Below are 13,637 nucleotides of genomic sequence, written 5' to 3'. Positions count from 1 at the left end.
AAGGCCCACTGGGGAGAGCATGAAATCGGGATTTGCTGATAGGAAGACGCCACCAACCCCAGCTCTAATTTGGGGGTCCAGTATGGCCCACACCTTCCAGGACCAAACATGGTCATGCTTGATGGAACACTCGAATACCTAGTGAAACTGATCTTCAAGAATGGCTTGAGCTGTATTTGGTGGTGCATGCCTGTTATCCCAGCCACTCGGGAGGGTAAAACAGGGGGCTCATGAGTTCAAAGCCAGCCTCAGCAAAAGTGAGGCACTAAGCAACTCAGTGACACCCTGTCTCTAATAAAATACAAAATAGTGGTTGAATGCCCCTGAGTGAGTTCAATCCCTAGAATCCACCATCCCTCCGCACCCCCCCAAAAAAAGAATGGCTCCAACTGGGGAAGGTAGTTCAGTGGTAGAGTGCTTGCCTAGCATGCATGAGGCCCTAGGTTCTATGACCAGCACCAAAAAAGAAAAAATCAAGGGCTTGAAGTTTACATCCACAGGCCAGGGCAAAAAAAAAAAAAAAAAAAAGCTATTAAAGGTAAACCTAAACAAAAAGACACATTTAGGCTGGGCATAGTGGCACATGCCTGTAATCCCAGCAACTTGGGAGTCTGAGGCAGGAGGATCAATAGTTCCAGGTAAGTCTCAGCAATTTAGCAAGACCCTGTCTCAAAATAAAATAAGAGATGGGGATGTTGCTTAGTAGTTAAGTGCTCTGGTACCTTCCCCCTCAAAAAAAAAAAAAAAAAATTCCTGCTCAAGATGGGTCTTAGCTGTGTTTCATTCAGCCAGAGGAATCGTGTGTGTGTGTGTGTGTGTGTGTGTGTGTGTGTGTGTGTGTGTGTGTGTGTGTGATGCTGGGGATTGAACCCAGAGCCTTGTGTATGTGAGGCAAGCATTCTACCAACTGAGCTATATCCCTGGCCCAGCAATTAGGAATCTTAATCTTAGAAAATAAATGTGTTTAAGACTAAATTCCAAGAGATGGGTTCAGAAGCAAGCAGAACCAGTTGGGGAAGATCTCCCTAGGACCATATGGCAAAGGATAGAACCGAGGAGAAAGGAGAGCCCATGGAATGGGGCTCTGGAAGCTCAGCTCTAGGAAGAGTGATGAAAGGAAACTTTGGAGAGATCATGACAGCTTTCCCAACACTGAAGAAGGGGAAATATAACCAAGCACTGAGCAGGATGAATACTTAAAATTCCACATCTGGATATATCAGGACTCCAATGATGATGATTAAAAAGAACACAGAGCCAAGCATGGTGGTGCGCCAAAAAAAAAAAAAAAATTACACAGAAATGGATTTCATGGTCTAGAAAATATCAAGATAACAATGTACATTGGTCTATTTAGTATGATATTGCTATACCAACAAGGGAGGGACTGGGAGAACAGTGAGAATGCAGTCACAGATCCATGCATTTATAAAATCCTTCATTGGGGAAAGCTGGTATTATAAATCAGTGGGGAAGGATGCTCTTTAAGTTACTGAGATTGAAATAACTGGACTTGGGCCAGGGTTACAGCTCAGCGGCAGAGCACTTGCCTCACACATGTGAGGCACTGGGTTCAGACCTCAGCACCACATAAAAATAAAGATATTGTGTCCGTATAAAAAAATCTTTTTTTAAAAAAAAGAAATAACTGGCCTTTCTTCAGTGGATAATAAATTTGTAATGATGGGCTGTGGCTGTGGCTCAGTGGTAGAGCGCTTGTCTATCATGCATGAGCCACTGGGTTTGAACCCAGCACCACATAAATAAATAAATTAGGTAGATACATAGATAAAGGTATTATGTCCATCTACAACTAAAAAAAAATTTTTTTTAAATTATGATAAAAACAGCAGTTATAAGCTGAGTTAAAGGTAGATTAGAGTTCTAAATATAAAGATCCCAAATTTTAACATTTTAGGAAAAGGAATGTGCACACACACACCTGCTTTATATGCACAAGCTGTCCCTGGCAGGACACATGGGGCCCCCAAGACAGGAGAGCTGTTGTCAGGGATGGTGGGGACATATTTCATCCCTCTCCATTCAGAAACTGTGGCATATATACGTATTAACATTCTAGAGGGAATTACAGGACTGGGGATGTGGCTCAAGCAGTAGCGCGCTCACCTGGCATGCATGTGGCCCGGGTTCAATCCTCAGCACCACATACAAACAAAGATGTTGTGTCCGCAGAAAATTTTTTTAAAAATAAATATTAAAAAAAATTTCTCTCTTTAAAAAAAAAAAAGCTTAGAGGGAATTAAAGAAGCTGGAAAGTAGTTTTCCATTTTTTAAAACTAAACATGCACTTACTGTACAACCCAGCAATTGCACTTTGGGGCATATATCCCAGAGAAATAAAAACTTATGCTCAATTATGCAAAACCTCGTCCCTGTCATAGCAGCATTCTCTGTAACTGCGTTAAAACTGGAACAAACCCAATTCACCCTTCAATGGGCGAATTGTTGAACTGTTGTGTACATACCTGCCATGGAATACTGAGCAATTAAAAGGAGCAAATTACTAATATACACAATTTGATGGAGCTCAAGGGAATTATGCTGGGTGAATAAAGCCCATCTCGAGAGGTTACCAGCTGTATGATTTTATTCATGTAATGTTCTTAAAATCATAAAATTAATGGTTTCCAGGGGCTGGGGCAGAGGGGAAGCAGGACTCTGGAGGGGAGCTCAAGGGAGCTGGGCCATGATAACCAGTGCTGTACTGTGAATGTGGGTGTGGTTATATAGCTGAGAAAACAACTCAGAACCACTCACATGTGCAAATGCAGATGGGTCCCTGTAAGACTGGTCACCAGTACCAGTTCTCTGGACTGCAGAGGTCAACAGCAGGTTCTGTGGCTACACTGCAGCAGAACAAGATCCTCCCATGGAAAACTGGACAAAGAATGCCCATGAGGGGCTGGGGTTGTGGCCAGAGGCAGAGCAGAGCTCAGCTAGCATGCATGAGGCACTGTGTTTGACCCTCAGCACCACATTTAAAAAAAAAAAAAAATACAGGTATTGTGTCCACCCAAAACTTAAAAATAAATATTAAAAAAAAAGAGTGCACAGGAACTCACTGTGCCCTCCCTCCCTTCCTTCCTTCCTTCTTCCTTCCTTCCTTCCTTCCTTCCTTCCTTCCTTCCTCAGCCTTATAGTTATACATAGCAATTGGGTTCATCCTGACAAACTCTTACTTGCAGGAAATTGACTACAATTCATGATTCTCCCCCTTTCCTCTCCCTTCACTGTACTTTTCCCCTTTGATTTTCAGTGAATCTATACTTATTTCCAAATAAAAAGTTTGGAAAAAAACATTTGTAAAACAACATTAAAAATAACATAAAGGGCAATTTTGGAGATGACCCTGGGGGGTTAGGAACAACCTTGTTAGGGCTGTGAATAATCAAACCATGAAAATGAGATTTGCACCCACAGTTAGAATTTCTATAACAGCCTTACAGTCCCAGCGGGGAGGATCACTTGAGCATAAGAGTTCAAGGCCAACCTGGAGCAACACTGGAAGACTCCTACCTCCAAAAAAATTTTTCCCCATATGACAAGGACGGCAGAATGAAACTCAAGGAGATGGTTGCACCCAGGCCACCAGGATGCCCTGGAGCTTGCAGGTGTTGCCTGGGGCTGGGAACAGGTGGCTGTAGCTTTTGTTTACATTACCTTGGTTTCCATTGTAGCTACATCCAGCGGGGCTGGGGTGTAGCTCAGTGGTGGGGGGCTTACCTGCGTGCTTCTGCAAAGCCCTTGGTTCAATCCCCAGCACACACACCCCTGGACTTCCTCAGACCAGTCACACTTTCCAGTCCTACACCTTCCTGCCCCACCTGAGACCCTCAATATCATCCATCCAGGTATCTGCCTCCTAGAATTGCTCCCTGGTGACCTCGTCCCTGGGGCACAGCTAGATGAATTCTGTCAGTCCCACTGACCCTTAGTCCCTGTATGGACAGTGCAGAATGCCACAACTTCCACCTCAGTCATTGTGTGACCTGCAACCCACGCCAATGGTTAAACCTCACTTCAGGATACCTATGGGGAGAACTCCCACCCCTAATGACAGCATTGGCCCATGGGAACCCTTCCTTCTCTCCATACACTTAGGCATGCTGTGTCCCCAGAACCTGCAAGTAATACGGTCTTTATTTCCATCATATGTCTTCCCTAACTTTTGAGATGGTATTCTTCACCTTAAGATCCTAAAATAAAACAGAGCAGCTGGGCTGGGGCTCAGCAGTAGAGTGCTTGCCTAGCAAGTGTGAGGCACTGAGTTTGATCCTCAGCATTGCAAATAAACAAATAGAATACAGGTATTGTGTCCATCTATAATTAAATATATATATATTTTAAGAGAGCACCAAGTGCAGTGGCACACGCCTATAATCCCACTGACTCAGGAGGCTGAAGCAGGAGAATCCCGAGTTCAAAGCCAGCCTCAGCAATAGTGAGGTGCTAAGCAACTCAGTGAGACCCTGTCTATAAATAAAATACAAAATAGGGCTGGGGAATATGGCTCAGTGGTTGAGTGCCCTGAGTTCAATCCCTGGTATCAAAAGAAAAAAAAAAAAAAAAAAAAAAAGAGAGAGAGAGAGAGAGAGCCAGCAAGTGCTCAGAGCCCATGAACACTGGGATCCTTCTAGAATAAACCCTGGAGAAACAATGACCCTGAGCAAATCAGGAGCTCCATGCAGCACTGTCTTCAGACAACCAAAATGCTGGGAACACCTGGCAACCATCTGTGAGCAGACAGGGCGAGGACCTATCATAGAGCTGGAGAAGGATGGGCCACAGCTAAATGTGACAAAGCAGACACTCCCCAAAATACACAGGAGGTAAAAAAAAAAAAAAAAAGTGTGCAACATGGTATGCTGATAAAAACCCCAAATGGTATATTTTTTGTGAATGCACATACAAAGTATTAAAAAAGAAGCAGGTTTCAAAAGGGTAGCATCGCTGGGGATGTGGCTCAGTGACAGAGCACTTGCCTGGCATGTGCAAGAACTTGGGTTCAATCCCCAGCACTGCAATCAATCAGTCAATCAATCAATAAGCCCAATACTGGGGGCTGGGGATGTGGCTCAAGCGGTAGCGCGCTCGCCTGGCATGTGTGCGGCCCAGGTTCGATCCTCAGCACCACATACCAACAAAGATGTTGTGTCCGCCAAGAACTAAAAAATAAATATTAAAAAATTATCTCTCAAAAAAAAAAATAAGCCCAATACTAAGATATTTTTTTAAAAGTGTACCATTGATCCAAAAGTTACCATATGACCCCATAATTCCACTCCTAGGTCTATACCCCAAAGAATTAAAAACAAAACTAAATGGATATGGATATGCTCACCAGCACTATTCACAACAGCCTAATCGCCTAAAGATGAAAATAACCTGAATGAGCTCAACAAACGGATAAACAAAAGGGTCCATCCATACAGCAGAATGTTATGCTGCCACATAAAAAAGGAGCAAAGCACCAAAACCTGCTATAGCACGGGAACTGGAAACAACACTCAAGAAGCTGGACACAAAAAAAGACAAATATTATGGTCCCACCTAATGAAAATAAACTAGGTAAACTCATGGAGTTGCAAAGCAAGCTAGAGGTTACCAGGGACTGCAGGGAAGGGGACTAGACAGTGACTTTTTGATGGGTACAAGCTCCTAGTAAGGTGATGTAAAAGTTTGGAAACACACAGTGATGATGGGTGCACAACACTGAGAGTTTAATTAATGCCATTGATCTATACTCTTAAAAATAAAGCAGTGCCAGGTGTGCTGGCTCACGTCTATAATCCCAGCTACTCAGGAGGCTGATGTAGGAGGATCCAAGTTGGAGGCCAGACTCAGCAATTTAGTAAGGCCCTAAGCAACTTAGTGAGACCCTGTCTTAAAATTTAAAAAAAAAAAAAAAAAAAAGGGGGACTGGGGCTGTAGCTGAGTGGTAGAGCACTTGCCTCACATGTGTGAGGCACTGGGTTTGATCCTCAGTACCAAATAAAAATAAAGAAATAAATAAAAATATTGTGTCCATCCACAACATACATACATACATATATACATATATATAGAGAGAGGGGGGGGGGCGGGGGGGAGGGGTGTCAGGTGGGGCTGGGGTTGTGTCTCAGTGGCAGAGCTTGCCTGGCACATGTGAGGCACTAGTTTCAGAACAATTACACCTCAGCACCACATAAAAATAAATAAAATAGGGCTGGAGATGTGGCTCAAGCGGTAGCGCGCTCGCCTGGCATGCGTGCGGCCCGGGTTCGATCCTCAGCACCACATACCAACAAAGATGTTGTGTCCGCTGAGAACTAAAAAATAAATATTAAAAAATTCTCAAAAAAAAAAAAAAAAAAAAAAAAAAAAAAAAAAAAAAAAAAAATAAATAAATAAAATAAAGATATTGTGTCCATGTATAACTACTATATATATATATATATATATATATATATATTTTTTTTTTTTTTAAAAAGGGTCAGGTACAGTGGTGCATGCTTATAATCCCAGCAATTCAGGAGGCTGAGGCAGGAGGACTGCAACTTAGTGAAGCCATAAGCAACTCATCAAGACTCTTTCTCTAATAAAATATAAAAAAGGGGGACTGGGGTTGTGGCTCAGTGGCAAAGCGCTTGCCTAGCATGCATGAAGCACTAGGCTCGATCCTCAGCACCACATAAATATAGATAAAGGTATTGTGTCCACCTAAAACTAAAAAATAAATATTTTTAAAAAAATATAAAAAGGGGCTGGGGATGTTCCTCAGTAGTTAAACCCCTCTGGGTTCAATCCCCAATTAAAAAAACAAAACAAGGGGCTGGGGATGTGGCTCAAGCGGTAGCGCGCTCGCCTAGCATGCGTGCAGCCCGGGTTCGATCCTCAGCAGCACCACATACCAACAAAGATGTTGTGTCCGCCGAAAACTAAGAAAAAATAAATAAATGTTAAAATTCTCTCTCTCTCTCTCTCTCTCTCTCTCTCTCTCTCTGCGCCTCACTCTCTCTTTAAAAAAAAAAAAAAAAACAAAAAACAAAGCAGTGTGTTTGTGTGGTGGTGGGGGGGGAGGGGGTGTGTGTGCTGGGGAATGTGGCTCATTGGTTAAGTGCCTCTGGGTTCAATACCCAGTACCAAAAATAAATAAAATTTAGGCTATATTCTCTCTCTCTCTCTCTCTCACACACACACACACCCACACACACACACACACACACACACATACTCACACAGATGCACATGCAAATATAGGCCAAATTTCTGAGGCATGGGGGAGAGAGACTGTGTGGAGAAGACATGCAAATGAACTTGAGCTTCAGCAGTAAAGTCCACTTTCAAAGAGGGACTTGTGTCCCAGGAAGTACTGCTTTTATAAGAAAGGGTAAGGCAGGTGCAGTCCTGTAATCCCAGGGACTGAGGAGACTGAGGAGATTGAGGTAGGAGAATCCCAAGTTCAAAGCCAGCCCCAGCACTTAGCAACTTGGCAAGACCCGTCTCAAAAATAAAAAACAAATAAATAAAAAGGGCCACAATTGAACCCCTAGGTTCAATTCCTGGTTCAAAAAAAAAAAAAAAAAGAAAGAAAGAAAGAAAAGGGGGAGTCTCCCTAGCACCCCAGCATTCCAAAGACTGCTGTGAACAGCAGGCTTCCACCCGGACCAGTGCGATCCACTGGAGGGGCATGGGCCTGAGACTCCAGAATCTGCTCCTCCTCCTACTCCCTCCTAGCCTCTGAGTCCTGGTACTCCCCAGTCCTGGCACCAAGAGGAGCAGGGGCTAGAAACTTTGCCAGGAGTGTAATGATTCTAGAAGCAACCAGATCACGGTCAACGCATTTACAGTCTTTATTGTAAAGAAGTTGCACTCAGAACATGAGACACCGAAAATACACAACCATGGATTATTCTTTCATAAGAGGAAGGGAGAAATCCATATATACAAAAATTGTAAACATGTTCACTTAAATATTCACACATAATTTGGTCTATGCTACAATGTACAGGGTTGTCACTCAACTGCAACTCCCGAGGGAGGCATCTGTCTGTAAGAATGAAATATGGCAATGCATGTGGTTTTGATTTAATGTGAAAAGCCAGCTTCAAGCAATGCATGAGTAGGCAGCTACACACAAGGACCCCCATCTGGGGCTGGGCCTTACATAGGGTGCAAGGGTGGGAAGGAAGGGTCTGAACCAGGACACAGGGTAAATCAGTTTGCAGGAATGGCTGTTTCCAGGGGCACTGTGGGCATATGTGACCTCTAGGCCTCTCTCCTTGTGAGATGCTTTTCTTGCCCAGCACCCAGGTACCCTGTTCCTACCCCTGGGCTAAAGGGTTTGTACCCAGCTCCATACATAGCTTTCTTGTGCCTTCCTGACCAGAACTTCCTATACCTGGGCAGAGGCCACAGAGAGAGGTGCAGCTTGTGAAGCACTATGAGATGAAACCTGTAGAGTTGACCACAATCACAACACAGACAGGACTAGGCTGGTCAAGTGAGCCTGTGAGAGGAAATGAAGGGAGGCTCTGGACATGACAAACCACCACAATAGGAGCAAGAACAGTCACTACCCACAGGGACCTGGGATGCAGAACAATAGCCACCATCCCTGGACTCAGGATGGGCCAGTGTCCCTGGTCCTATACAATCCCTGCACTGAGCTGTGGAGGGCAGCTGGACCTCTGATTCAGAGTGGACAGTTGAGCTCCCGGTCAGTTGGTCCATGAAGGGAATACCTCTCTCCCAGGACAGTCCACTCCAGGCCACATTGTCTCCTTTTCAGGACCTTAGGCCTATAAGAACTTGATGGGGACAGCCCAGGCACTCCAGGGGTGCTATCCCCTCCTGGATCGCGAGGCCCACAGTGGCCACCCCTGCTGTCCCTGGTGCTGGGCCTCTAGGACTCCAGAGAGGCCCCAGGAGGACTTGGGACCTGTGTTGGTGGGGTGGCCTTCGGGCCCTGGTCCGGGATTGTCAGACACTAGTAGGCGGGCACCTGGTACCCTTTGGGACTGGTTTCCAAGGTCTCGGTGAAGGGTGGGCTCTGGTAGGTCTCGGTGCCCTCCACACCGCTGCCCACTGGGTAGCCAGGGTAGGCTTGACCGGCCCCAGAGCCCAGCTGTTCTGTAGCGAAGAGTGACATGTCGGTACCCAGGCGGAACCGCTGCAGGGCCTTCACGGTGAGCGCCACCTGGGCGGGGAGCCGGGGTTGGCAGGGGTCAGCCAGGGCCTGCCGGGGGCGACCCCCGCCCCGCAGCCCACGAGGCCCGCACTCACCCAGCTGAGGATGGAGAAGAAGCTGAAGGCGATGGCTGCTCGAGCCGCGTCCCCTGCCTGCACCGTGCCTGGCCCGGGTGCAGTGCGCTGCCACTGATTGGTGAGGAAGCAGAAACCCACGAACCACAGGAAAGCCCAGAGCCCTGCGGGCGGCCACTCGCGGTCAGGCGGCGCCTCGCCAGGCCTGCGCTGGGTCCCAGGACCGCAGGTCCTGCCTCCACTCACCTGGTAACCGCCCCGCCCACCACCCGCCGCCGGCCCCGCCCCCGAGCAGCCAGCCTCGCTCTGGAGCAAGCCCCACCCCTCAGGGAGCGGCTCTCCCCGCCCCGGGCCACGCCCTTTCTGCTAGGCCATGCCCACCTGAGAAGCCCAGGTCCAGTAGTACTGCGCGGCGGCGGTCGCGGACGCTGCTGATCTGCTGGAAGCGCATGTCGAGCACCAGGAACGCGGCGCAGGCGAGGAAGGCCCCGAGACCCAGCGCGACGCCGAAGCGACAGGCACCCGCGTTCCCGTTGAAGACGCAGCGCAGTTCCGGGCCGCTGTCTGAGTTCACGTAGCCCTCGTTGACAATGGGGCCGAACACCGCGATAGAGAACACCTATAAGCAGCCGAAGGCTCTGAAGGCCCTGTGCCAGGCCCCTTCCTACAGCCCAGATCCTGGGCTTCCGCCACCCACCGCCAGCACCCACACCTCAAGGCCTGCTCCAGCATTCCCCCTGAAGCATGGGGCGCATATTTCCCACTCCTCACGAATTTAGTAATTACTGGCTACAGGAACCATTAGTGAGCATCTAATAAGTCCTGGCACTGTGTTAAAAGTGCAACTTTATATACCTTTGCTCACTGAATTCTCTAACCCTACCGAGGTGTCATTATCCTTATCACTTTTATAGTTGGGGAAACTGAGCTCCAACAGGTGAAATGACTTATCTACTAGGGTCACATGGCTCATAAGAATCAGGGCTGAGACACAACCCGGCTTCTCTGTAAGGATGGGGCCCCCCAGAACCCATTTGAAAGTGTGGAAACAGGAGCCATTACTGGATGGTGATTCCAGGGCTGCATTTGTTAGAAGGGATAGGGAGGAGTGGAGCCAGGAGAGGGTGGCGGTCAGGCGGCGCCTCTCCTGGCTCCAGAAGATCTCCCTTCTCAACTTCATCATTGTGGCTAGAGGGGCAGCTAGCCCCACAGTGAGGCCTGCCCTCTAGCAGGTCATATGGGGTAAACAGGCTGGTGCTGAGTTCTGGTCTTTTTTTTTTTTTTTTTTTTAAAGATAGAGTGAGAGAGGGAGAGAGAGAGAGGATTTTAATATTTATTTTTTAGTTTTCGGCGGACACAACATCATTGTTGGTATGTGGTGCTGAGGATCGAACCCAGGCCGCACGCATGCCAGGCGAGCGCGCTACCGCTTGAGCCACATCCCCAGCCACCTGAGTTCTGGTCTTGTTCAGTACCAGAACTCGGTTCCAGCAGTGGTGGGCACTTGAAAGAGAGAGGAAGGCCCCCATCTGTGATCATTAATTTTACTGATGAGTTTTTGGGCTCAAAGGGTGACCCCACTGACCTCTGGGGTTCAGTCCCACTTCAGGACCTCCTCCTGCCCACCAGTTGGGAGAGGCAGGTAGGAGGTGGACCATAATCATTTTAAATCAGACACTGTTCTTGGGCTCTGGGCAGCCTGGGTTTTCGAGAAAAGATCTCCCTTCTCAACTTCATCATTTCACTCCTTTCCCGCCCCAGTTCTGAGGGACCTGATGAGGGGGAAAAGCCGGGGAGAAGCCTGGTTCTTGCTTCCTGGTCTGGTCAGTCTCTCCACCGGGAAGTCCAGGGGCCCCTGCCCCACCCCGGGCACCGCCCTCCTCAAAGACAGGCACGGAGGTGCGGCAGGCGCCAGCTGGACAAGACCAGAACTCGGCACCCACCTCCCATCTCTCTTCTCTTGAGGGCGAGAAGCAGCAAGGCATGCCCCAGTGGGCTAGACTGCCCCCAGTTGCTCCTCCCGCACCACCTCCAGGAAGCCCTCCCGGTGCAGAGCCCTTTCCGGTTGCCCCAGCCCTTAGTAACCCCTCCCTCAACTCACAGCTGGATCTGGGGCCTGAGAAGTGTCGGGTCCCTTCAAGGGGGCCTGGCGGATGTGTGTTGGGGGGAGAGGGAGGCTCCTGCAGCCCCTTCTTCCAGCCAAGCCTGGGCTGAGCGCTCAAGCCCCTTGGCAAAGCTCGTTCCCACCCCTGTGCCCACTTCCAGGTCGTGGGAACAAGAAAAACCGAGAGAAGGCTAAGGAAGGGGGTTGGAGTCAGACCAATGGAGAAATCAGGGGTGGGGGCAACCGGCGGTGACCTCTCAAGGTCCCTCAGTCCCTACCAGCCCCTCCCCCGCCCGCAGGTGGGCGCGCCCAGCCCGGTGACGTCACCCCAACCTGCGGCGGGGGGGAGGGGCCGGAGGCGGAGGAGGGTGAGGGGTGAGGGGCGAGGGGCAGAGTTTGGGTGGGGGTACCTCGGACGCGTGTAGAGGCGGGGCCCGAGACCAGAGCGGGAGGCTAGGCAGGGGCCACTCACCCAGGACGCGACCCGCAGCAGGGTCTGGGGCCGCCGCGCAAAGCTCACGGGGTCCAGGGCGGCCCCCGCGCGGCCCGCGCCGAACGAGGCGCCCTCCATGGCTGGCCCCGGCGGCCCCGCGCCCCTGGCACCCTCTGTCCGTCTGTCCGGCAGGCCCAGCCCGAGGCCGCCCGCGGCTGCTGCCGAGGATGCTGATGCTACGGATGCTGCTGCTGCCGCCGCCGCCGCCGCCGCTGCTGCCGCCTCCCGGGAGCGCGCGCCGGCCACGACGGGGGCGCGCGGGGCGGGGCCGAGCCAGCGCCCCCCACCAGGTCCACGCGCGAGGCCTGAGCCCTTGCTTCCGTCCGCCCCGCCCACCCTTACTTGCGTGACCGCGTCCGAATTGGAGACATTCTCTGAGGATTGACCGCCAGGTTCCCATGGGGCAAGGGGAGGCTGGCACTAGTCTCAGATTTTGCAGTGGCTGGGAGGATGAGCCAAAGGACAAGGATTTACCCTGGTCCTCTGAGCAGAGAGACCTCTGGTGAGTGCGAAAGGGGAACTGAAGCCCAGCATCTTACTCCCTGGCCCTGTTCCCAGAGGACCAGAGATAGTTAAATGGGGTCCTTTAGCGAGACACCTGCCCCCGCCATTGGCACCTAGCTTCTCTTTCTGAAGGTTCTAGCTTCCTTGACAGGGACTCCAGAAGAGAGCTTGTCTGGAGGACAGTGCTGACGGCCAGCATGCCAGGGTGTTGAACATCTCTGCTCCTGTCCTTCTGCAAGAGCCCTCCTAACACCTAAGTCTCCCTCATTGACCTGTCACTGAAGTACTTACTCGAGTTGAGGGCATGGAGAAGTAGCAGAAGGGGGGCTCAGGCCAGCTGGTGCCTCCTTGTCCTGCCCCTAGTAGGTCTCCCACAGATTCCCAGCTCAGTGACAGGGCTCCTTCCCTGTGTTCCTTCCAGACCAGCCTGGCAGGAACCTGAATGACTCCTATGTTGCTGGCCTGAGTGGGTGCCTTTCCTTGGACAAACACCCCCTAATGGCAGAGGCCATTCTTCCCTCCTGACCCTCCTGTTAGGGGGTCTAGAATCTTATGGAGAATCAAGTTTGCAGTGAGGGTCATGGAAAAGCCTCCCAGTCACCTGTTTCTGGTCTTCTGGGACCAGGATCAGGAATAAGCAGTCTCTGCTGACTGAGCAGGTACAGTGCCAAGTGCTTCATTCATCCTGTGCAGGTAGGAGTATTAGTCCATTCTTCAGAGGGCAGTGTGGGCCACTGTGTCTGGATGTTACACTGTATCCAGACCTGTGGGAGACACCTGTGCTGAATGATTGGCATCTGCGTCCAATCCCACTCTCCTGACTGGCAGGCAGCAAATAGTCCTGTGTTCTCTATTTCCCCATCTTCCTCTATTGCTTGTGTCAGCACCCAAACATGCTGTACTTTTTTGAAAAGAACCTACCCACTTCCTTGCCTTATCCCAGCCCAGCAGCCAGGACTTCAAAAGGCACATTACTCTATGCCATTTCTCAGCTTTTGTCCCCACTTCCCTCCAGTTGCTTCCTTTAGCAGTAACTTGAGTTGTCATCTTCTGTTTTCAATACCTGTCTTTCCTTTTCCTCTGAAACCGAATATAATCAAGCTTCCAACTGCATCTGGACTGAAGGTGGTCAGTGACCTCCATCTGCCAATCCTAGGGGAAAGTTTGATTCTTCCAGTCCCTCCCTCCAGGGCACACTTCTTTTTTTCTTTTCAAAACAGTTTCTCTCTAAATTGCTGAGACTTGGCCTTGAACTTGAGATCCTCTTGTTTC

The 13,637-nt window shown here is 49.6% G+C and overlaps 1 protein-coding gene across 2 annotated transcripts; it reads right to left on the bottom strand.

Annotated features, from left to right (window-relative positions):
* Positions 1 to 7,829: 7,829 nt before the first annotated feature.
* Positions 7,830 to 12,276, bottom strand: Syngr3 (synaptogyrin 3). Of its 2 annotated transcripts, none has more exons than XM_040277317.2 (4): positions 11,779 to 12,276; positions 9,646 to 9,883; positions 9,286 to 9,428; positions 7,830 to 9,199 (listed from the first exon to the last, which is right to left on the bottom strand). In XM_040277317.2, the coding sequence occupies exons 1-4, from the start codon at positions 12,259 to 12,261 to the stop codon at positions 8,990 to 8,992; spliced, it is 1,074 nt and encodes a 357-aa protein (XP_040133251.2). In that variant the 5' UTR covers positions 12,262 to 12,276; the 3' UTR covers positions 7,830 to 8,989. The 2 variants fall into 2 exon arrangements, with proteins under 2 accessions (XP_040133251.2, XP_005337865.1); XM_005337808.5 differs by having other exon boundaries at positions 11,841 to 12,074.
* Between the last annotated feature and the right edge of the window lie 1,361 nt (positions 12,277 to 13,637).

Source organism: Ictidomys tridecemlineatus, chromosome 10 (genome assembly GCF_052094955.1).
Source record: "Ictidomys tridecemlineatus isolate mIctTri1 chromosome 10, mIctTri1.hap1, whole genome shotgun sequence".
NCBI classification, from domain to species: Eukaryota; Metazoa; Chordata; class Mammalia; order Rodentia; family Sciuridae; genus Ictidomys; species Ictidomys tridecemlineatus.
Note: the sequence above shows the minus strand (reverse complement) of the source record. Positions and strands in the feature narration are given on the sequence as shown.

What these genes read in the sequence shown, in the direction of transcription:
- Syngr3 (XM_040277317.2), bottom strand. Translation starts at nt 12,261, where the DNA reads ATGGGAACCTGGCGGTCAATCCTCAGAGAATGTCTCCAATTCGGACGC. An exon ending in CGCCTCTACACGCGTCCGAG is followed by an intron (nt 9,884 to 11,778) that starts GTACCCCCACCC and finishes GGCTGCTTATAG; the next exon opens with GTGTTCTCTATCGCGGTGTT. An exon ending in TCTTCTCCATCCTCAGCTGG is followed by an intron (nt 9,200 to 9,285) that starts GTGAGTGCGGGC and finishes CTCCCCGCCCAG; the next exon opens with GTGGCGCTCACCGTGAAGGC.